We start from the raw sequence: 22,823 nt of genomic DNA, 5'->3' as shown, positions 1-22,823 counted from the left end.
TGCTGGGCCCATAACCCAGGGGTTGATGGATCGAAACCATCCTCTCCTAGCATGATTACCTAATATAGCATCAATCAATCAATGAAATGAATTGCAATTGATTTTTTAGTCTAGCCTCAATAGATAGCATGAAGTGTTCTCCTCACAATATTAGAGATAAATAGCAAGCATTTTAAATCAAATATCCGTTACGAAGATGATTGAGCGCGGGATTGGTAGCGAGACTGGGGTTGATTGAAAAATTAAGAATGAGTATACCTACCTTATTCTTTTGTATTTCAGTCCTTGCTAGTGCTTGGTTGGTCGTTCATTTCTTTGGTCTAATCTCATGTTGTAAATACGCGTGTGCCCCAGTGTTCTAATGGATAAAGCACCTACCTCCTAAACCTGGATTTGTGGGTTCGTGTCCCGTATGGGATTATTTGAAGCAGAGTGGCGCAGCGGAAGCGTGCTGGGCCCATAACCCAGAGGTCGATAGATCGAAACCATCCTCTGCTATAATCAGACCGTTTCAGTCGTAAAATGAATAGCATTCAGAATCAAGAATCCTGTGCTGCAGTACGTGTGGACTACCCAACACGTATTGCCCACATCAGACGCCGTGATGGCAATTTAAAGATGTTTACCATAAAAAATAACAATGTGCATTGAGCCAGGGTTTAGATGTTGCATCTATATTTTGTAACTGAAAAGCAGAGTGGCGCAGCGGAAGCGTGCTGGGCCCATAACCCAGAGGTCGATGGGTCGAAACCATCCTCTGCTATAATCAGACCGTTTCACAGTCTCAGTCGTAAAATGAATAGCATTCAGAATCAAGAATCCTGTGCTGCAGTACGTGTGGACTAACCCACACGTATTGCCCACTTCAGAAGCTGTGATGGCAATTTAAAGATGTTTACCACAAAAGATAACAATGCGCAAAGAGCCAGGGTTCAGATGTTGACTCGATATTGTGTAGTTGTTAAGCAGAGTGGCGCAGCGGAAGCGTGCTGGGCCCATAACCCAGAGGTCGATGGATCGAAACCATCCTCTGCTAGCAGGATTACCTAATATAGCATGAATCAATCAATGAAATGAATTGCAATTAAATTTTTAGTCTAGCCTCAATAGATAGCATGAAGTGTTCTACTCACAATATTAGAGATAAATAGCAAGCATTTTAAAACAAATATCCGTTACGAAGATGATTGAGCGTGGGATTGGTAGCGAGACTGGGGTTGATTGAAAAATTAAGAACGAGTATACCTACCTTATTCTTTTGTATTTCAGTCCTTGCTAGTGCTTGGTTGGTCGTTCATTTCTTTGGTCTAATCTCATGTTGTAAATACGCGTGTGCCCCAGTGTTCTAATGGATAAAGCACCTACCTCCTAAACCTGGATTTGTGGGTTCGTGTCCCGTATGGGATTATTTGAAGCAGAGTGGCGCAGCGGAAGCGTGCTGTGCCCATAACCCAGAGGTCGATAGATCGAAACCATCCTCTGCTATAATCCGACCGTTTCAGTCGTAAAATGAATAGCATTCAGAATCAAGAATCCTGTGCTGCAGTACGTGTGGACTACCCAACACATATTGCCCACATCAGACGCCGTGATGGCAATTTAAAGATGTTTACCATAAAAAATAACAATGTGCATTGAGCCAGGGTTTAGATGTTGCATCTATATTTTGTAACAGTAAAGCAGAGTGGCGCAACGGAAGCGTGCTGGCGCCATAACCCAGAGGTCGATGGATCGAAACCATCCTCTGCTATAATCAGAACTATTCAATGATTCAGTCTTAAAATGAATAGCATTTAAAATCAGAATCAAGAATCCTGTGCTGCAGTACGTGTGGACTGCAACACGTATTGCCCACATCAGACGCTGTGATGGCAATTTAAAGATGTTTACCATAAAAAATAACAATGTGCATTAAGCCAGGGTTTAGATGTTGCATCTATATTTTGTAACAGAAAAGCAGAGTGGCGCAGCGGAAGCGTGCTGGGCCCATAACCCAGAGGTCGATGGATCGAAACCATCCTCTGCTATAATCAGACCGTTTCAAAGTCTCAGTCATAAAATGTATAGCATTCAGAATCAAGAATTCTGTGCTGCAGTACGTGTGGACTACCCCACACGTAGTGCCCACTTCAGAAGCAGTGATGGCAACTTAAAGATTTTTACCACATAAGATAACAATGCGCAAAGAGCCAGGGTTCAGATGTTGACTCGATATTGTGTATTTGTTAAGCAGAGTGGTGAAGCGGAAGCGTGCTGGGCCCATAACCCAGAGGTCGATGGATCGAAACCATCCTCTGCTAGCAGGAATACCTAAAATTGCATCAATCAATCAATAAAATGAATTGCACTTACATTTTTAGTCTAGCCTCAATAGATAGCATGAAGTGTTCTACTCACAATATTAGAGATACATAACGATCATTTTAAAACAAATATCCGTTACGAAGATGATTGAGCGTGGGATTGGTAGCGAGACTGAGGTGGATTGAAAAATAAAGAACGAGTATACCTATTCCTTATTCTTATGTATTTCAGACCTCGCTAGTGCTTGGTTGGTCGTTCATTTCTTTGGTCTTGTCTCATATTGTAAAAACACATGTGCCCCAGTGGCCTAATGGATAAGGCACTGGCCTCCTAAGCCAGGGATTGTGGGTTCGTGTCCCGTCTGGGGTGATTTGAAGTAGAGTGGCTCCGCCGAGGAGTGCTGGGCCCATAACCCAGAGGTCGATGGTTCGAAACCATCCTCTGCTATAATCTGTCCGTTTCAAACTTTCTGTCGTAAAATGATCAGCATTCTGAATCAAGAATCCTGTGCTGCAGTACGGTTGGACTACCCCACACATATTGCCCACAACAGAAGCTGTGTTGGCAATTTAAAGATGTTTACCACAAATGATAACAATGCGCAAAGAGCCAGGATTCAGATGTTGACTCTAGATTTTGTAATTGTTAAGAAGAGTGGTGCAAATTTTTATAGACGGTTCATTCGGGGCTACAGTCAGGTCGCGGCACCTCTCACAGCGCTGACCTCTACCAAGAGCCCATTCTCGTGGACGCCTGAGGCAGAGACCGCATTCCGGGGTCTCAAGAGACGCTTCGTTTCCGCTCCCATCCTCGTCCAGCCCGATCCCGCCCTTCAGTTCGTGGTGGAGGCTGACGCTTCGGACACTGGAGTGGGCGCGGTCCTCTCCCAGCCCCTTCCTCCGACCACAAGCTCCACCCCTGTGCCTTTTTCTCCCGCCGGTTGTCCCCGCCGGAGAGGAATTATGATGTCGGCAACCGCAAGCTCTTGGCCATCAAGCTCGCATTGGAAGAGTGGCGGCATTGGCTGGAGGGCGCGGCCCTTCCTTTTATTGTCTGGACCGACCACCGCAACCTGGCATACATTCAGTCGGCCAGGAGACTGAATTCGCGACAGGCTAGGTGGGCCTTATTCTTCGGGCGATTTGATTTTTCGTTAGCCTACCGCCCCGCTTCCCAGAACGGCAAGCCGGATGCCTTGTCCCGCCTGTACTCCCCTGAGGACCCGAGTACTGAGCCCACAACCATCCTGCCTCCCGCTTGTCGGATCGCCATGCTCACCTGGGAGGTTGAGTCCGCGGTGCGCCTGGCACAAGGGCAGCAGCCGGACCCTGATTCCGGTCCCCCGAATCGGTTGTTCGTTCCGGACACTGTACGGTGCAGAGTGCTGCTCTGGGGCCATTCCTCCAAGCTCACCTGTCACCCTGGAATCACACGCACCCTGGATTTCATCCGCCGGCGGTTCTGGTGGCCTTCCATGGATGCGGACGTCCGTGCGTTCGTTGCGGCGTGCGCTACCTGCGCCCGGAATAAGACCTCGACCCGTCCCCGCTCCGGTCTGCTTCGGCCTCTGCCCATTCCTAACCGACCGTGGTCACACATCGCCCTGGACATGCACCGGCCTGCCCACGTCCGGTGGCAACACCACCATCCACACGGTGATCGATCGGTTCTCCAAAGCCGCACACTTCGTCGCTCTTCCCAAGCTCCCCTCCTCGAGTGAGACGGCGGATCTCCTGGTCAGGCACGTGTTTCGCCTCCATGGCATCCCTGCGGACATCGTTTCCGACAGGTGCCCCCAGTTCACCTCTCAGATGTGGCGTGCGTTCTGTGCGGCTTTAGGGGCCACGCCTGTCCTCCGGGTTCCACCCCCAGTACAATGGACAATCGGAGCGGGCCAACCAGGAGATGGAGGCCGCGCTCCGTTGTGTCTCCCACGCCAACCCCTCCTCCTGGACCTCTCAGCTTCCCTGGGTCGAGTATGCCCACAACACGCTGGTCAACGCATCCACCGGCTTGTCCCCGTTTATGGCCTCGCTGGGCTACCAACCGCCCTTGTTTCCCGAGTTGGAGGAGGAGATCTCTGTCCCGTCAGTCCAGGCTCATATGCGCAGGTGCCGGCGCACTTGGAAGCGCACACGCACCTCCCGCTCCCAACTGCAGGCCAATAGGCGCCGTCTGCCTGCCCCCCAGTACGCTCCCGGACAGTCGGTGTGGCTTCGGGCGAAGGATCTTCCCTTGAAGGGGATCACCCCTAAGATCTCTCCCCGGTTCATCAGCCCTTTCGAAGTGGAGTCTGTCATCAACCCCTGTGCCGTTCGTCTCCGACTCCCTCCATCTCTCCGTGTCCATCCGACCTTCCATGTCTCCCAACTCAAGCCTGTCTCCACCAGCCCGTTGTCTCCCCCCGCTCCGCCTCCACCTCCGCCCAGGGTCATCGACAACCATCTGGCGTGGACAGTCCGCCACCTCCTGGAGGTACATCGCCGCGGCCGGGGTCACCAGTATCTTGTCGACTGGGAGGGGTACGGGCCCGAGGAGCGCTCCTGGGTTCCCCGGAGGAGTATCCTGGATGCCTCGCTGGTTTGGGATTTCCATCGGGACCATCCGTCGGCTGTGGGTCGTCCGCCGAGAGGCATCCCTAGAGGGGGGGGTACTGTCACGTCGCGTCCTGCTACGCGGTCCAATGCCGCCATCTAGTGGCTATGGGACGCTGGTGGGCCTCCTTCTCCCGCACCTGGACGTAATTATCCATAATGATCGACCCTACTTACTCTCCGGTCGCCGAACCCCTGCCTGCCTGACTATCCGCCTGCCGTCGCCCCCTTGCTTGCCTGTTATGACTCTCCTTCTGGTTCCTGATCCCCGCCTGTCTGACTACCCCGCTGGTTCCTGATCCATGCTTGTCTGACTACCTGCTTGTTACCGGACCCCTACCTGCCCAACTACTCGCCTGTCTACGGAATAAAAACCCCTTTCCTTGATTCCGTCTCCGTCTCCCTGTGTCCAGCATTTGGGTCCCCTCGTCTGTTCTGTGACACTAAAGTGCAAGGCAGCGCTTTTGTTTAAGGAATGGATACATGCGTTTAAGGTATAGAAACAAAAACTTCAAGTTGTGTTACTTTGGTCTAAGCATGTGTCTATAGTGTTCAAGCAATTGAAAAAAACGAATAGACCATTTTCGATTTCTAGATGATGTGCATCTAGAAATGTGATATGTTTGGTATTGTAGGGACCTATTTTTGCATGATGGTGCAGTTACTTATGGCGGCACACAATGATATGTTTCTCCCGCGCTGCCCCGGAACGTGCATAATTTCCCTTTGGCCTTTTTCTAGCTGGCTGATAGGTGTTCAGTTTGGTCAGTAAGTGTTTTCAGGTGTGTATTTAAGTATTTTCAATTACCCAATATGTTTTGTATTTTGAATAGATGTTTTTTTCCCAATGGTACACTGAGATTTCATTTTTGAACTAAGTGTCTTATGTATGAATTAGTGTGTAGTGTGCAGGAGCAAGTGTATTGCAGAAAGGAGCAAGTTTGATGCACAATTATAACTAAAGTGCAAAGCAGCGCTTTGTTTAAGGTATGGTTACATGTGTTTAAGGTATAGTAACAAAAACTTCAAGTTGTGTTACTTTGATTTAAACATGTGTCTATAGTGTTCGAGCAATTGGCAAAAACTGCATTTTTGTTTTATTTCTGCTTGAACTGATTTTACTGCACTGTAAAGTACCCTACTGCAATGTACAGAATTGAGCATTCGATTTTTTGGTTGTTGTGAAAACGTGCCTTCTGTGGAACTGAATAAAAACAGTGAACATGAAAGAATGCAGTGTTTTAAATAAAGTAGACTAGTGTGTTGATGCTGATCTGAAAGTGTATTCATATGATGCAAGTGTGTATCATTTTGTCATCAGATAGACATTTTGTCAAAGGATTGTTAGGTTTCGATAGTAGAGATAAAATTGGATATAGATGTGAATGGTATTTTCCCAGTGTTGTGTCTTATTTGCTTCTGGTTGAGTTTTGACATGAGCTAATTTTTGCAAAATGTGTTCAGGCAACGGGCAAAAACTATAGTGTGGACACAATCCAGAATGAAGGAATTCAAAGTAGAATCACTCCCCCTCCCGTTGCTCCAGTCAGGGTCCACAAAGGGTCACTGTCTCTTTAAGAAACATGATTCTTCCCTGGGGGTCCTTCCCCTTCGCTCCCGGGTGTGACTGTTTCACAACAACTTCATGCCACAGTGGTTGGTCGCATTGCCTCTCACTCAAGAGATATCAGCTCTCATTGGCTGGAGGGGAAGCTTCCGGTGTTCATTCAAAGAAAGGGAAGTATTTGTGTTCAGAAGAAGTGAAGTCATTAACAGATACGGGGAGAGAGAGATAGAGAAGATAGGGCATACATATAAAGAGAAAGTAAATATTGGAGTGAGTGCTGTTCATCTGAGTGAAGTTTAGTCTGTAGAGCTGTAGCACCAATTGAGTCATCTTTAGTTAACTGAGGAGGAGGAGGGATATGCAGCGTGTGATGCCATGAGTCCTGTGCTGCTGTCTCTGGAGTAGACAGAGCAGCACAACAGAGGAGACCAGAACCAGGTCCTATTCTTCTGTTCTGACCGCTGTAAGTATGCTCTGCTGAAAGGGAACTCTTGTCTACTCTCGGACACTTCCCCCCGCTATCCTTGACCTTTCCCCCTGGACACCCCCCTTCCCCGGACACACAAACAGAGCTGTGTGTGTGTGTGTGTGTGTGTGTGTGTGTGTGTGTGTGTATCGGATGTTTTGTCAAAAGGTAGTAGTTATAGTGTGGCAGTTACCAAGAATTGGTGTTACACTAAATTAGTGCAACAGAAACTAAGGAGACAAGAAAGTAGCATCTCCTGTACTCATAGCAACCAGCAATTTTGCCTTTCAAAGTGCTGATCCACTTCCATCTCACTGGGAATTCCAGACAAGGTTCTCTGTGCTGTGTTTGACCGCTGTCTGTGTCTGACCCCACATTGGCCCATGGGACGAACCGTTCACCAATCAGAGTGCATTGTCTTGATGGCCATGATGACGAGCGAGAAGCATCAAGAGTTGGAGGTTCGTCTTGAGGACATGCTGTCGCGCATCGCCATGGAGACACTGGAGATTAAACAACTGGAGCAGCAGCTGACTGAAGGTGAGAACAACAACAGAGCACCAGCCGCATGAGGCTGACTGTATCACCTTCTTCATTTCACACATAAGATGTCCATTCATGTCAGCTGGTCTTGGTCTTGTTAATGCCGGTACACGCACGATCACATAGTCCATAAATCTGTCTGCAGAAGTCAGGTGTTCTAGTCTTGACTGAATTGTTTCTTCAATGTTGAGTCATTAACTCCCCCTTTGTCTGTCTGTGTCCCCAGGCCAGATCCTGGTGAATGAGGCTCTCCAGGTGGACTTGCAGGGAATCATCTCTGGGATTCAAGAATACATCGGGGGGCTCAGACAGCAGGCAAGAGGAGACATCCCATAATAGGATTGATAGAGACATGGGTAGATGGCTGAGCCTCTTTATACCTCATCATTGTCATCGCTACAACTGCATTCTCACAGCCTTCCTCAGAGGCTTTGTGACACGAGGCATAGCCACCCTGGGTATGCCTCGTGTCTTTACGTTAGTAGTGGCTTTCACCATGGCTTTATGTACACCACTCCAAACATTTGGTGACACATCGATGAGGCTAAACCACATAGCTGTGATTGGCTCTCTTTGGGTTATTTCTCGCTGGCGGTGAAAAGAAGGAGCAGAGACCCAGGGCTAGTTATAATATGTTATAATTATGCTTTGATTCAATCTTTAGTTTGAGCCTCATTGAAATCAACATATTGTTCAGGCCCTTAGAGTAGCGGGCCCTTCCATTGCAACAGGCCTATGTGTAAATGTGGTCTTGGTATTCTTTGTCTCTGGGATGTTGTCTTGGTAACCAGTAGGTCTCTAGGACATTGTCTCGGTAACCAATGTGTCTCTAAGGTGATGTCTGGGTAACCAGTGTGTCTATAGGCACTGCCTTGGTAACCGGTGTGTCGCTAAGGTGTTGTCTTGGTAACCAGTGTGTCACTAGGCACTGCCATCGTAACCACTGTGTCTCTAGGACGTTGTCTTGGTAACCAGTGTGTCTCTAGGATGTTGTCTTGCAGTTGTTATACATGACATTTTCTTAGTAACTAGTTTGTGTACATGATGTTGTGTTGGTGTGACTAGGTCTGTCAGGCCCAGGATGAGGCTCGCTGCTTGGGGATACAGAACCAGGCTCTGCAGCGCCAACTGGACGCTGTTAAGCTCCACTGCAGGCGGTTGGAGACAGAAGCCAGGACACACAGACAGGTGTGTGTGTGTGTGTGTTTTTGGGTGTGTATGTGTGTGTGTAGAATCCATCTAGTTGAGGTGATGTTAAAGATGTGTGTGTGTGTGTGTGTGTGTGTGTGTGTGTGTGTGTGTGTGTGTGTGTGTGTGTGTGTGTGTGTGTGTGTGTGTGTGTGTGTGTGTGTGTGTGTGTGTGTGTGTGTGTGTGTGTGTTTGTTTTTTCAGCAGTTTCAGGATGGTCTGGACCAGTTGTTACAGGCTCTGATCAGCGGACAGGATTGCTTCAGGTTCCACCACTCCACGATCTACATCACATAAACAATTGTCATGTGTACAACTCCTTCAGTACAAGGAATAAGATATAGGATTTGTATGTGATACTTAAGTGCATGCAGGGAGATCATAACAGAAAAGTCTTCTTAGGCCTGAAAACGGTCCACGTTGTTCCATTGCTATCTTTCTCCAGCTCCCATGGCCTGGAGGACCTGTTTAGTGACAGGCTGAGGCAGATGTACCAGGGCATCCAGCAATATGTAGCAGACCAGATCCGGAGGGCCCAGGAGCAGAGCCAGCACACCAAGGACCAACAGGTCCGAGACCAACACATCCAGGGCGAGAGGCTGCGGGCGGATTCACAGGGAGCGTGCGAGGCCCTACTCAACTCCCAGGCCCAGGTCCAGAATCTCCATCACATGATGGTCAGTGTGCACGGTCTCACAGATGTACGTTGGACCCAGAGCCGAATGGTACTGGGTTTGATTCCCAATGTCATCAGTCTACCTGTAGTCTGCCAAGATGTCCCCTAACACTTAATTGGTTCTTTGCATGAATCACATTTTCAAAAGCTGATAAAAGGAAAAGTAAATACAGTATACAGTGCTGTTATACTGTCTTGCTGATGCTGATGAAAACTGGCTTCATTGCCACTGTAATACCAGTTGAGACGAAACGGGTGTGGCTGCGTATTCCCAGGCAGAGGTGCTGTCCAGGAGAGAGAAGTGCAGCAAGTCCATGTCTGAGTCCCAACGACACACAGACCTGACGATAAGGTGGACAACACAACAGCTCCGGGCCCTCTCTGATACTTTAGAACAACTGGAACCACATCAGGTAAACACTCACTCACTCACTCACTCACTCACTCACTCACTCACTCACTCACTCACTCACTCACTCACTCACTCACTCACTCACTCACTCACTCACTCACTCACTCACTCACTCACTCACTCACTCACTCACTCACTCACTCACTCACTCACTCACTCCCTCCCTCCCTCCCTCCCTCCCTCCCTCCCTCCCTCCCTCCCTCCCTCCCTCCCTCCCTCCCTCCCTCCCTCCCTCCCTCCCTCCCTCCCTCCCTCCCTCCCTCACTCACTCACTCACTCACTCACTCACTCACTCACTCACTCACTCACTCACTCACTCACTCACTCACTCACTCACTCACTCACTCACTCACTCACTCACTCACTCACTCACTCACTCACTCACTCACTCACTCACTCACTCACTCACTCACTCACTCACTCACTCACTCACTCACTCACTCACTCACTCACTCACTCACTCACTCACTCACTCACTCACTCACTCACTCACTCACTCACTCACTCACTCACTCACTCACTCACTCACTCACTCACTCACTCACTCACTCACTCACTCACTCACTCACTCACTCACTCACTCACTCACTCACTCACTCACTCACTCACTCACTCACTCACTCACTCACTCACTCACTCACTCACTCACTCACTCACTCACTCACTCACTCACTCACTCACTCACTCACTCACTCACTCACTCACTCACTCACTCACTCACTCACTCACTCACTCACTCACTCACTCACTCACTCCCTCCCTCCCTCCCTCCCTCCCTCCCTCCCTCCCTCCCTCCCTCCCTCCCTCCCTCCCTCCCTCCCTCCCTCCCTCCCTCCCTCCCTCCCTCCCTCCCTCCCTCACTCCCTCCCTCCCTCCCTCCCTCCCTCCCTCCCTCCCTCCCTCCCTCCCTCACTCACTCACTCACTCACTCACTCACTCACTCACTCACTCACTCACTCACTCACTCACTCACTCACTCACTCACTCACTCACTCACTCACTCACTCACTCACTCACTCACTCACTCACTCACTCACTCACTCACTCACTCACTCACTCACTCACTCACTCACTCACTCACTCACTCACTCACTCACTCACTCACTCACTCACTCACTCACTCACTCACTCACTCACTCACTCACTCACTCACTCACTCACTCACTCACTCACTCACTCACTCACTCACTCACTCACTCACTCACTCACTCACTCACTCACTCCCTCCCTCACTCACTCACTCACTCACTCACTCACTCACTCACTCACTCACTCACTCACTCACTCACTCACTCACTCACTCACTCACTCACTCACTCACTCACTCACTCACTCCCTCCCTCCCTCCCTCACTCACTCACTCACTCCCTCCCTCCCTCCCTCCCTCCCTCCCTCCCTCCCTCCCTCCCTCCCTCACTCACTCACTCACTCACTCACTCACTCACTCACTCACTCACTCACTCACTCACTCACTCACTCACTCACTCCCTCCCTCCCTCCCTCCCTCCCTCCCTCCCTCCCTCCCTCCCTCCCTCACTCACTCACTCACTCACTCACTCACTCACTCACTCATTTACTCACTCACTCACTCACACATTTCTGACGGAGCCAAAGGCTCCAACGGAGAGCACGGATCCAGAATGCATTGCGCGTCTGTCCCCATTCAAAGTCAATGGGGATCATTCAACGGACGGATCAGAGGGCACGAGGACAATATACGCAAAGCAGGAACTCACACGTTCATACATAATGGGTGTACTGAAGAAAGTACCGGAGCCTATAAAGGACTGTATAATTTACCAAAGGGATGTAATCTGACTCTTGTAATCTATAACCAAATAATATCTAAACCTGTGTACATATTTAGCTAAGAGTGAGAGGAGACCAAAGCTACGTTTAACAATTTAATACAGACAATAAACTACCCTAGATATACACATTAAACACATTGACATATAAACACTTCAATACACACTCACACTCTACCTCCCCAATGCTGTACCCTCCCTTTAACCCAATCACACAGCACACACACACGCAGACAGTCCGACCTGAGGTCCCTCGGTGGGCCTAACGAATGTCCTCGTGCTCGTAGTGCGGCGCCGCTGGGTCGTTGGTGCACTTGGAGTGGGGGAGGGGAGAGGGGGTGAGTTGAAACTGCCGGATACAAAAGGGGGGCGTTGGAGAGGGGGGACACCTCCCTTGTAGTTGGGGTGAAGATCGGCGGTGCTGCCTGGTAGGGGGCTTGAACCCGCCTCACGAACCTCGTCTGGATCGAGGGAGACCAGCCTCTTCCTGGGTCCCTCTGGCGACTAGGCCGCGAGCACGTGCTCCTGGATAGCTTAGCTCTTCGCTTAGCTCTCCGCTAGCTCTTCTCCACGAGAAACGCTAGCGGGCGAACGGACGGCGAACGCACCTCTGTCTGCCGATACACCGTGCTGCCGACAGCACGAAACACCACGAATATTCTAATTCGCTATATTTTAGCTTTACGTCCGCACCGTGCGGTTTCCAACTGCTGGTTACGATACAACGAACCCTTCCCACGTGGCCGACTACGCGAGACTGATAATTGACTGCGCGAGTGACCGTATCACCCGTGGACTAAATCACTCCGCGCAGATGGGTCTCATTACGAACAATACACAACATGCCCGAACTGACGTAATAAAAGGGCAAACAAAGAAATGAGTAATACAATACCCCATTAACATAAAATCAATTAGTACACAACAGATAAAATGCACATTTAATCCCTGCAAGTATGAACTTATATGCAATTAAAGGGACGACAATATTAACATATGCAAACCTTCAGAACAATGGGTATGAAATAAAATGCTCCTAATGTCAATATTCCCTGTCTCTCTGTCCTCTCAGGAGCCTCCGGACTCTGGTTTGGGGCTGCACTACCTCAGTTCACCTGAAGGGGGGCGCTCTGACATAAAGGTGCCACCACGTTTGGACCACTACAGTGTAGATGACAACCCTACAGACACTGGTACACAAACATACCCACACTCACACGCCAACACCCAAACCCACACACACACACACACACACACACTCTCAATGTGTCCCTGCCCCTATTCCCCTCTCTGCACTGAAGATGCAGGGAAAGGCGGAGCTACAGGCCTCCCTGCTGGGATAGCAGACAGCCAGGAGCCCCTCTGTGGTTGTTCCCCTTCTCCAGCCTGTAATCTTCCAGAGCACACAGACCTGGTAAGGGTGGTGGACCCTTTGCTCCAAGGTTAATTTGCTAATGTTGTGAAGTGAGGCACAGGACATTACGCATGCACAATGTCACTCACACATAGCACAGAGCTATTGCATTGGATTAACTGTTATTCATAACCAAAACATTGGATTAATACACTCCCCTTTTTTGTACTTATTTGTCTTTTGCCTCGACAGATTGACAGATTAGAGGAGCAGAGGAAGAGGTTGGAAGAGGAGAGGAAGATGATCCATCTGGGCAGGAAACCGCTCAGGTCAACAAGTCAACAAAACTGGTCTCACTCACTCACGCACACACACACACATGCCGCCACATAGCAATGTTTACATATCCATTATCTTACAAAACATGCTTGAAATTGTTTGTGTGTGTATGTTCAGGTGTGTGTGTCTGTGTGAGGAGGTGCAGTGTGTGGAACACACTCTGTTAAAAAGGAGAGCAGAACTTAGACAGGCAGATCGACGCCTGATGGATGCACAAAGCTGTCTACACAATACCAGACACAAGGTACACACACATTATGCCAGACAAAAGGTACACACACAAACACACACACACTATACCAGACATAAGGTACACACACACACACACACACACACACACACACACACACACACACACACACACACATATACACACACACACTATACCAAACACAAGATACACACACACACACACTATACCAGACACAAGGTACACACACATTATGCCAGACAAAAGGTACACACACAAACACACACACACTATACCAGACACAAGGTACACACCCACACACACACACACACACACACACACACACACACACACACACACACACACACACACACACACACACACACAATACAAGACAGAATGTAAACACACAGACCAGTATTTCTGTGTTTATATATAACTATGCCTTACGGTCACAGGCCAGATGTGTGCAGAGGCAGCTGGTGTTGTCTCAGTCAGAGCTGGAGGGGCTGAAACACAGACTGGACGAGAGCGCTACCTGTCTCCTGCAGACCAAACAGCAGCTCTGGTGAGCATCCATCAAACACAAGTCAGCTCATCCAGGGAATTGAGTTGTTATGAGTGAAGATATATGATCCTAGGGGCTGCAGCAGTTCCAAGAATGAAATTCGTGTTACCTTTTAAAATTGAGATGTTTTTCAATTAACTTGAAAATGTACTTGAGTTGTAATGTAATCAAAAAAGTATGATATTTTGAGGAAATTGACAGTGAGAAAAATAATATATGGGATAGATAACAAGGGATTTTAATAACTGGTGTGTCAGTTAGTAAAAGTAGAAAATCTGTTGTTTTCTGGGACTAGTAATTTGAGGAATCCTAGAACATGGGACACATCTCATTTTGAATATAAATGTCCTGAAGATGACTTGGAAATGTGAATAGGTATCAATCAAGGTTTGGTGTATATATATATATATTATTTATTATTATTATTATTTATTTATTTTTTCATACTTTGAATCACAGCCCAAATAAGGAAATGTAAATTGACTTCCTGTTGTGTGTCCAGGCAGACCGAGGCGGAGCTTCAGCAGGTGAAAGGGAGGAGGAGTAGGGGAAAGAGACGATGAAGAACGGAGACACAGGTGCGACTCACGCACACAGCTCACGTCCAGTTTTTCTGGTTTTAAAACGCAGAACCTTTTGAAACCGACCTTTGGTTATCAACCTTTTCTTTGCTCATATTAAAATATACAACCAGGAATCTTGATGTGAGGTAAAGCCTCTGCAAACCAATGCTGTAGCGCCTCAGGGTTACCAATATGGTAAATGGACTACATTTATATAGCGCTTTTCTAACCAGTCGCGACTCAAGGCACTTTACATTATTGATAGTCTCGCAAAGCCAGACCAAACTACAGCAAGTAGAATGGTCTGGAACCATGCTTTTTAGAGCCGTCTATCCGGGGGGAAACTGGGCTGGCCTGTATATATTTCTTTAAACCAATCACAATCGTCTAGGGCGGGGCTAACCCCTGGAAGCAGCAGTGGTGTCCATGCAAAATAGTGCCGGGGGGGAAATTATTTTGATGGAACGTCTTCACGTTCAGAGGCTTTCAGAGAGATGCCTCAATCCCAACCGCAAACGCCACAAAAAACTATTAAAGATGTATGTCGCCTATGTGAAGATCCTTTTATAGATAAAAAGAACAAACATTGTTTATTTATTTCTCACAATGATGTCAAGACACCATACACTTTGGCACTTGAGGAGCTCACGGGACCTATCAAAACGACAGACGTTTTAACATTTATATGTTAAAACGGCAAGAACATCTTTCTTCCTCAGCAAATGCTGTAAGCAAATCTTTTGAAGTTCTTTGCAATTTTCGACGGAAAGAGCCAAACATGCTAGCTTTACAGCGCCGTCAAAGTCCTCGCCATACTGCTTAATGTCCGAGTTTGAGGGGGAGCACAATACGGGAAAGCCAGCAACAGGGAAGGGAGGTGTAGCGGTGGAATCCGACGCTGAACTATAGACGCTCTGTCCATTTTCGCTCAGCCAGACTACATTATTGACAACATACATCCATTCATGCACACACCGACGGTGGTGTCAACCATGCAAGGTGACAGCCAGCTCGTCGGGAGCAGTTAGGGTTAGATGCCTTGCTCAGGGACACCTCAAAACTCAGCTAGGAGGAGCCCGGGATCGAACTAGCAGCCTTCCGGTTACCAGCCAACCTGCTCTACCTCCTGAGCCACATGCCACGCCTTTGCACACAGCCGGGTGTTTCTATGTAGACAGTATGATAAGTGCATCACACGTTCATCCCCCGACCACTGGACTACCTTGCAGCTGAGGAATGGAATGTGTTGCTGGACTGGACAAAGGGTTTTCTATGTATATATGACAATGACAATCAAGAAGTGACTCTGAATAGAAAGTCATCGTTGGGGTGAAAATGAGTGCAAACCGGACTGCTCTGAACTCAATGAAACATAGGCGGAAGGGTCCGGATGGTGGTGGTCACACAACTACATCATTGTCGGCGTAGTTTCAACTCAGTATCCACCTCTGACTGCCTTTCAGGATACATTACTCACTCACATGAATGTTCGCCTTCTTTACGTAAACCGGCCACTCATTTAACCATGTTACTGTAAACACCTATTGTTTTTCTATGGAGGACCGTCTATGTAACAGTACAACTTGCCCCATGTAAACCAACACTGAGGGCTAAGTTTATTGCAATTATTTTACTTCAAATAAAACACTATTGAATTAATGTGGGCGTGTTTATATTTTGATTTGAATGTTTAGCTCTAGGAAGCTACAGAATGGGTCAGCTACTGCTGACCCATTCTGTATGCAACATGTCGTGTGTGTGTGTGTGTGTGTGTGTGTGTGTGTGTGTGTGTGTGTGTGTGTGTGTGTGTGTGTGTGTGTGTGTGTGTGTGTGTGTGTGTGTGTGTGTGTGTGTGTGTGTGTGTGTTAGGGCTGAGTAAAAATATCTATTCATCAATGCACTGTAATTTATTTGTTCTCGATTCAATTTTGAATCAGAAATTGTTTGAAATCGATTATTTCCATTAAAAAAAACTAAAATAAAAAAAAGAAGCATACTCAGGCACTTTTACATTTGTCCATGTTATGATCATTACTTTTATGCCGCAAATTTAGCTCAGGAACAATACTATACAATGTTGTATTCAAATACTATACAATTTTGTATTCCCTTTTTGCTAATTAAAGCACAATGAAATGGTTTATTCATTTTGAAATGGTTAATTCTAAATAATATTTAGGTATTTTTGTCATCTGCACGTATTCGATATCGAAGCAATTGGATCAATATCAAATCGAAATCTAATCGAATCAAGACCTATAGAATCGGAATTGAATTGTGAGGTACCTGGCAATACCCAGCCCTTGTGTGTTTGTGTGTGTGTGTGTGTGTGTGTCCTGAAAAAGAACAAGGCTAATCCACACCAACATCAATGAAAACAATCCCAAACCCAGAATACAAAAATTTTACTTTAATTGGTTCAGTTTGGTGATGTCAATGGGAAAGCTGTGACATCACCAGTTACAGGAAATGACGTCCCTCATGTCCAGAGAAGAGCCATGCAGATCAGAGTGGGCCACTGTCACCTTTCTGTCGCCATGGTGACCGTCTCTAGGCAACGCAGCACAGCAGCACTGGCACAGCTACTGTCTACCAGCAGAAGGAGTGACTGAAGGAAGACGCACAGACATCACAATGATTTATCAGATCATATGCTTTACCCAGTCACTTCCCAACTAGAGCCCACACACACAAGGCAGTTAAAATGTGAGCATAGATTGTAAGGCTTTATGGTTCGATTTTACATTGTGTGTGTGTGTGTCTGTGTGTGATTATGTCCCCTACCTTGACCCTGCCATGTGAACAGTGGTTCAGTAGAGTCAAACAACGAGCCGTCTGATTGTTTAGCTTCTCCTTGACGGATGCAGAAATGAGGCTTTCAGATGACAAGTCGACCAGCAGCCGCAACAAACACTGCAGGAACACGCCCACACGGCGCTGGTCTATCCTGGAGTGACAGACAGAGGAGGGGGAGATTAAAGAGAGACTATGTTCACATAGTCATGCTTTGTTGGAGCATGTTTTTCAAAACAAGGAGGTTCTCAGTATAAAAACAAAGCTCTATTTGAAGCAAGTCTCCCAAAAAGCAAGTGCTTCCTCTGGCTCCTGGCTCTCTCAAGACGTCTGAATACAATCAAATTACACCTGCTCCACAGTCTCGCAACATGTGCTGCGTTCACAGCCCCAGCCCCGGAAAAGAGGTTATAAAACTGGGAGTGAGTGAGTGTAGTGTAGTGTAGTGTAGTGTAGTGTAGTGTAGTGTAGTGTAGTGTAGTGTAGTGTAGTGTAGTGTAGTACCGGGGCCAGGCCACAGGGAGCAGTGTCTCCAGGGCCTCCAGGGCGCTGCTCCTGCTGCTCTCCTGCGGGGGGTCGCTCACCTCCAGGTAACTCAGCAGCACGCGCTCCAGCCGCTTCAGGTGTCTGCACGCACACACCCTCAGTCTGCACTCACACACACACACACACACCACAAACACACATACAGGAAGCCTAGTTACACTAATGATTATTTTCATAGTCGATCCATCTGATAATTGTTCCGAATTTATTCATTGATCATGCATGACATAAATTATAGAAAATCACAGGTTAACATGATGCAATGTGAAGTGGAATCAGAATATGCAGTTTAAATGGGTGTACATACGACAGACATCAGGACAGACTATAGACAGACAGACATCAGAACAGACCACTGACAGACACAGACATCAGGACAGACCATAGACAGAGAGACATCAGGACAGACCATAGACGGACGGACTTCAGGACAGACCGTCTGTCTGTCCTGAAGACATCAGACAGACAGACATCCGGACAGACCATGGACAGACAGACAGGTATCAGGACAGACCATAAACCGACCTGTGGATGTACTGTGGCAGCGCGGCGGCGTAGATGCGGCGCAACGCCAACTTGTGCTCCATCTCCATGTTGGTGAGGAGCAGACACACCACGTCGTCGTGGCGACAGGGCTTCCTGGGGACCTCCTGGGGGCCCGAGATAGAGGGAGGCTTCTCCAGGACGAGCAGCAGGTCCAAGAAGCAGGCCAGGACCAGCTGGGAGTAGGAGTGTGTGTTTACATCGCCACCTGGTGTGTGTGTGTGTGTGTGTGTGTGTGTGTGTGTGTGTGTGTGTGTGTGTGTGTGTGTGTGTGTGTGTGTGTGTGTGTGTGTGTGTGTGTGTGTGTGTGTGTGTGTGTGTGTCCATGCGTACCTGTATCTGCGGGCCGTTGGTTGTATACAGGTGTTTGTAGAGAGCCTGGTAGACCACCTCTGCTCTGTTGTATTGACGTAGCTCTGCTGCAGACTGCAGCAGACAAACACACAAGTTGAAGGTCAATCATTTATCATGTAGCGGCCAGCATTCACCAGTAAAAGCCAAGTAACTGTAACTTTGTTACTTCTAATTGCACTTTGTTATTTCTAATACTTTCCTGTATGATAAATAAAAAGAAAAAAAGACTTGCAAACACTGACTTATATAGATCACTGTCTGTGCTCAGTCTGCTGTCTATATGATTGTCCTACTGATGTCTGACGTGCCATGTCCCTGTTACATGTTATATGTGCTGCAGAACAGGAACCTGCTGGAAATCAGCTATTTTACTGAGACAGGCCCGTTTAAATTGTAACTTTGTTACTTTAATGTTTTCCTGTATAATAATTAAAAAGTGAAGATGTATCTTAACCAATCCCAGACGGGGAATTCAGGATGGCTCAACGAGACATTAAATACATTGCAGCATGCGTCATGTGTGTGTGTACCGTCTGTAGAACTATATGATGGAGACAACGGATTCCAAGAATGCAGTTCTCTGGCCTGTAGTGGTCCGACAGGAGGAGGGAGGGGGAGACGACACGGGGGAGGTGGTGGGAGAGAAAGGGGCGGCTCATCTGGTGACCAGAGACAAAACAGAAAAACACTTACTAGCACACACACACACACACACACACACACACACACACACACACACACACACACACACACACACACACACACACACACACACACACACACACACACACACACACACACACACACACACACATCCGTAACCCCATCAACTAATTACCACGGTCAACACACTCAACTACCCATAACACACTTGTCATGATCACATTAACTCCCACTTCGTTGTGTTGCCTAGTCTGAGTTTAAATAGTTAACTAGTTAACTTGGTTGTTAATTGGTTCTTACCATGCCATAATGCAATGTTTTACGAGGTCCGACTAACCTGAAGTAGAGCCCAGGAGAAGACCACTTTCACTGCTGCACACTGAGGCAACAGGTCCCTGGACACATAAACACACACACGCACACACACTCTCTTATTTTAGTGGTAGCTTTATTAATGCAACCGCCAAGACAGACCTATTCTGATATTCCATAATGTAATAGTGATCACCTTTAACTTTACATCGACACGTGTGATATGCAACAGTTTTTATTGTCTTTATATTATTTTGAAGTGTGTGTTGCAATGAAAGCAGGGAGTGTGGACGAATCCAGACATTTATGCGAAATGCTGACCAACGGAAAATACAACCCAAAACACAAAGTGAGGAAGACTGGATGTAAAAACGTCTGTCAGTGTTTAGAGGGGGAGGCACTCACTTTGTCAGGTTAGGCTGCAGGACATCCAGGAGCCCCCCGAACACAGCCCGGCCTCTCCCCCCTCCTGCAGACTCCTCCTCGTCCCCCATGAGGAAGTGAGGGATGTCCCTGAACCCCCCCGCCGCCACCAGGCTGCTCAGCAGGTGCCCGGCAGACTCCTTTGAGCGGGCGTCCGTCCATGGCTGTTCCTGGATCAACACACACACACACACACACACACACACACACACACACACACACACACACACACACACACACACACACACACACACACACACACACACACACACACACACACACACACACACGTCAATGATGAAGATATCCATCGGCTGTGCCCCACTATACGTCCATATTGACAAACAGTGTGTATACAGTCATATAAACACAGCGTTGCAGCTCTGCAACATTCTGCCTACCTGCAAGTGGGTCACAGCAAACACACAACTCAGTGGGGCCACAGCTGCTAAGAGGAGGGCCCCGGCCCCTCGACCGGTGGGTGGGGCCTCATCCTGGGTTGCCTCCCTCACGTCCTGCCCCCCGGCCAGCCCCAGGCACCCCAGCAGGCTGCAGAGGGCCGAGCAGACCAGCACGGCCCCGGCTGGGACGTCCCGGTAGAGGCTGTCGGGCAGGCCGCTGTCGGCCTCGCACGCGGGCAGAGCGGCACAGCGGGTGAGAGCCTGGACTACGCCCACGTAGGCCTCCGCCAGCGCCGCCCACCGGGCACACGCAGGCGCGTCATTGTTCTGATCGCTGTCATCAGGGGATGTCAGCCAATGGGAGTCAGCGATCTTGAATAACTGTTCCGCCTGGCAAATGGCAGATGCTTTCTCCGAGTCACAGTCGTCTCGTTGAGCGACTCCACTCAGATTGTCCTGCAGCTGGCGGAGCACCTCTGTGATTGCTGGAAAGGGCTGACTGTCGTCAGGGAGATGGAAGGGGCGGGCTGACGAGGATGAGACGCGCAGGCGACAGAGAAGCGATGACAGGTCCATGCTGAAATACACACACACACAGACATAGTCCAGATCATATGTATGGTTTCAAAAACTCAGAAACAAACACATACGAGTTACAAACTACAAAGCAGAAAAACAATATTCCTACAATCCCACACACACACACACACACACACACACACACACACACACACACACACACACACACACACACACACACACACACACACGCACACAATGGATGGGAAGCAGTCAGACATTTATCACAATAAAGATAAAGAGTATAATTATTATATATATATATATATATATATATATATATATATATATATATATATATATATATATATATATATATATATATGGCAGAATGTTGCAGAGCTGCGACGCTGTGTTTTTATGACTGTATACACACTGTTTGTATACATTACTTTTCTTCAGCAATCAGCTACAATCCGGTAACTATGTTTTCATCAGTACACTGGAAAAATCTCACAATAATAAGGACATTCATGAAGACATCTCGGCGGTCTGATTCAATAGTGTTCTTCAAGGCTGCTCGTTACGGAAGAAAAAAACAATTACAGTTTAATTACCTATTATCTTTTTACTTTCAATACAAATGTCGGCGTCATTTGTAGTGATAATTGTTAGGATGAAAAGACTCGCTCTACGCAGTTCATGGTGCTGCGCAACGCGGAGTTGAGTGCAGCGTCGGTCACATTACGGAGGCGTACGACGTTCGTCTCCATATGTGCCCCGTGAAATGTCCAAGTTAAAGGTTCCTACTCAGGTCCTTTAAATATGCAAATATGCCCATTAGTCTATTGATAAATGTATTGTTGTGATTTCCTAAGATTTTCCCAATTAAGAAAAAATATATATTTGGAAAGAGATGGCTAAACTCACCCATTGCCCCACCTATTGGAGCTGTATTTCTTCTTATTCTGTATTAATCAATGACATACAAATTATTTATTTAATGATGTGGATTGTTTGTGAAACACTAGTGTTTCACTGCCTGACAACATATTCTAGACAGGAAATGAAAAAGCAGATGCTACAGCATGCACACACTCATAGACACAATTATGCACACACTGTCAAACACTTAACACTCATACACACTAAAACATATAGACACAGACCAATGCAAACAGACAAACACACGCATGCTCACACACTAGTACACGCTACTTCATCTATCTGAGCTGTTTTATTGGTTAACAGCTGTGACGTCACCGCGAAGAGTGAAACGGTGAATGAAACACTGAATAAACAGGTTTAATAAACACTTTAACACACAGGAAGGACTGCAGGGATAATTGCGTACATCATCATAAAGCGTTATCTTAAAGTTGATAAACAGACAATAGGTCATACACTTTAATACAAGTTTTTTTTATGATCTAATAATGCCGACAGACTAGTAATACATGAGGGTTGATGATGTGAAGGTTACATTGGTTTTAATGAAGTGGTCCTGTTTTTACTCCGGGTGGGCAATTGCTAGTTCTGAGTATGAATGACACAGGGTCTTGGTGTGGACTCCATAAGGAGAGGAACAGGTAAATAATAAGTAGTGACAGGGTAATAATGCAAAGAAATCTACTGATATATACAACATCATCAATTTATTGAGGCATGACAATGTAACATAGATAATGCAAGAGAGT

The 22,823-nt window shown here is 47.4% G+C and overlaps 2 protein-coding genes and 1 non-coding gene across 6 annotated transcripts; 2 read left to right on the top strand and 1 right to left on the bottom strand.

Annotated features, from left to right (window-relative positions):
- The first annotated feature begins 2,600 nt into the window (after positions 1-2,600).
- trnar-ccu (transfer RNA arginine (anticodon CCU)) lies at positions 2,601-2,673 on the top strand. The gene has a single exon. It is a non-coding gene; the product is annotated as a tRNA-Arg (tRNA).
- Positions 2,674-6,648: 3,975 nt separating this feature from the next.
- LOC130384600 (centriolin-like) lies at positions 6,649-16,337 on the top strand. Of its 3 annotated transcripts, none has more exons than XM_056592871.1 (13): positions 6,649-6,928; positions 7,340-7,471; positions 7,701-7,789; positions 8,540-8,662; positions 8,870-8,928; positions 9,108-9,339; positions 9,614-9,751; positions 12,631-12,751; positions 12,860-12,972; positions 13,165-13,262; positions 13,369-13,495; positions 13,900-14,009; positions 14,512-16,337. In XM_056592871.1, the coding sequence occupies exons 2-13, from the start codon at positions 7,354-7,356 to the stop codon at positions 14,570-14,572; spliced, it is 1,389 nt and encodes a 462-aa protein (XP_056448846.1). In that variant the 5' UTR covers positions 6,649-6,928; positions 7,340-7,353; the 3' UTR covers positions 14,573-16,337. The 3 variants fall into 3 exon arrangements, with proteins under 3 accessions (XP_056448846.1, XP_056448847.1, XP_056448844.1); XM_056592872.1 differs by having other exon boundaries at positions 8,867-8,928; positions 13,165-13,241; XM_056592869.1 differs by having other exon boundaries at positions 8,867-8,928.
- Positions 13,905-21,893, bottom strand: tti2 (TELO2 interacting protein 2). Of its 2 annotated transcripts, none has more exons than XM_056592867.1 (10): positions 21,744-21,893; positions 20,608-21,184; positions 20,189-20,376; positions 19,809-19,866; positions 19,339-19,467; positions 18,788-18,880; positions 18,437-18,630; positions 17,870-18,013; positions 17,357-17,519; positions 13,905-17,180 (listed from the first exon to the last, which is right to left on the bottom strand). In XM_056592867.1, exons 2-10 carry the CDS (start codon positions 21,181-21,183, stop codon positions 17,094-17,096), a joined length of 1,632 nt encoding a protein of 543 aa, XP_056448842.1. In that variant the 5' UTR covers position 21,184; positions 21,744-21,893; the 3' UTR covers positions 13,905-17,093. The 2 variants fall into 2 exon arrangements, with proteins under 2 accessions (XP_056448842.1, XP_056448843.1); XM_056592868.1 differs by lacking the exon at positions 21,744-21,893 and adding an exon at positions 21,579-21,735.
- Positions 21,894-22,823: the final 930 nt, after the last annotated feature.

This window comes from Gadus chalcogrammus, chromosome 6 (genome assembly GCF_026213295.1).
Source record: "Gadus chalcogrammus isolate NIFS_2021 chromosome 6, NIFS_Gcha_1.0, whole genome shotgun sequence".
Taxonomy (NCBI): domain Eukaryota; kingdom Metazoa; phylum Chordata; class Actinopteri; order Gadiformes; family Gadidae; genus Gadus; species Gadus chalcogrammus.
The sequence above is the reverse complement of the archived record's forward strand: the minus strand, read 5'-3'. Positions and strand labels throughout refer to the sequence as shown.

Coding starts and splice junctions, on each gene's coding strand:
- LOC130384600 (XM_056592869.1), top strand. CDS start 7,354: ATGGCCATGATGACGAGCGAGAAGCATCAAGAGTTGGAGGTTCGTCTT. Junction 8,663..8,866: donor AAGCCAGGACACACAGACAG/GTGTGTGTGTGT, acceptor TTGTTTTTTCAG/CAGTTTCAGGATGGTCTGGA. Junction 8,929..9,107: donor AGCGGACAGGATTGCTTCAG/GTTCCACCACTC, acceptor ATCTTTCTCCAG/CTCCCATGGCCTGGAGGACC.
- tti2 (XM_056592867.1), bottom strand. CDS start 21,183: ATGGACCTGTCATCGCTTCTCTGTCGCCTGCGCGTCTCATCCTCGTCA. Junction 18,014..18,436: donor CTGCCACAGTACATCCACAG/GTCGGTTTATGG, acceptor GTGTGAGTGCAG/ACTGAGGGTGTGTGCGTGCA. Junction 17,520..17,869: donor CTCCCTGTGGCCTGGCCCCG/GTACTACACTAC, acceptor CTGTCACTCCAG/GATAGACCAGCGCCGTGTGG.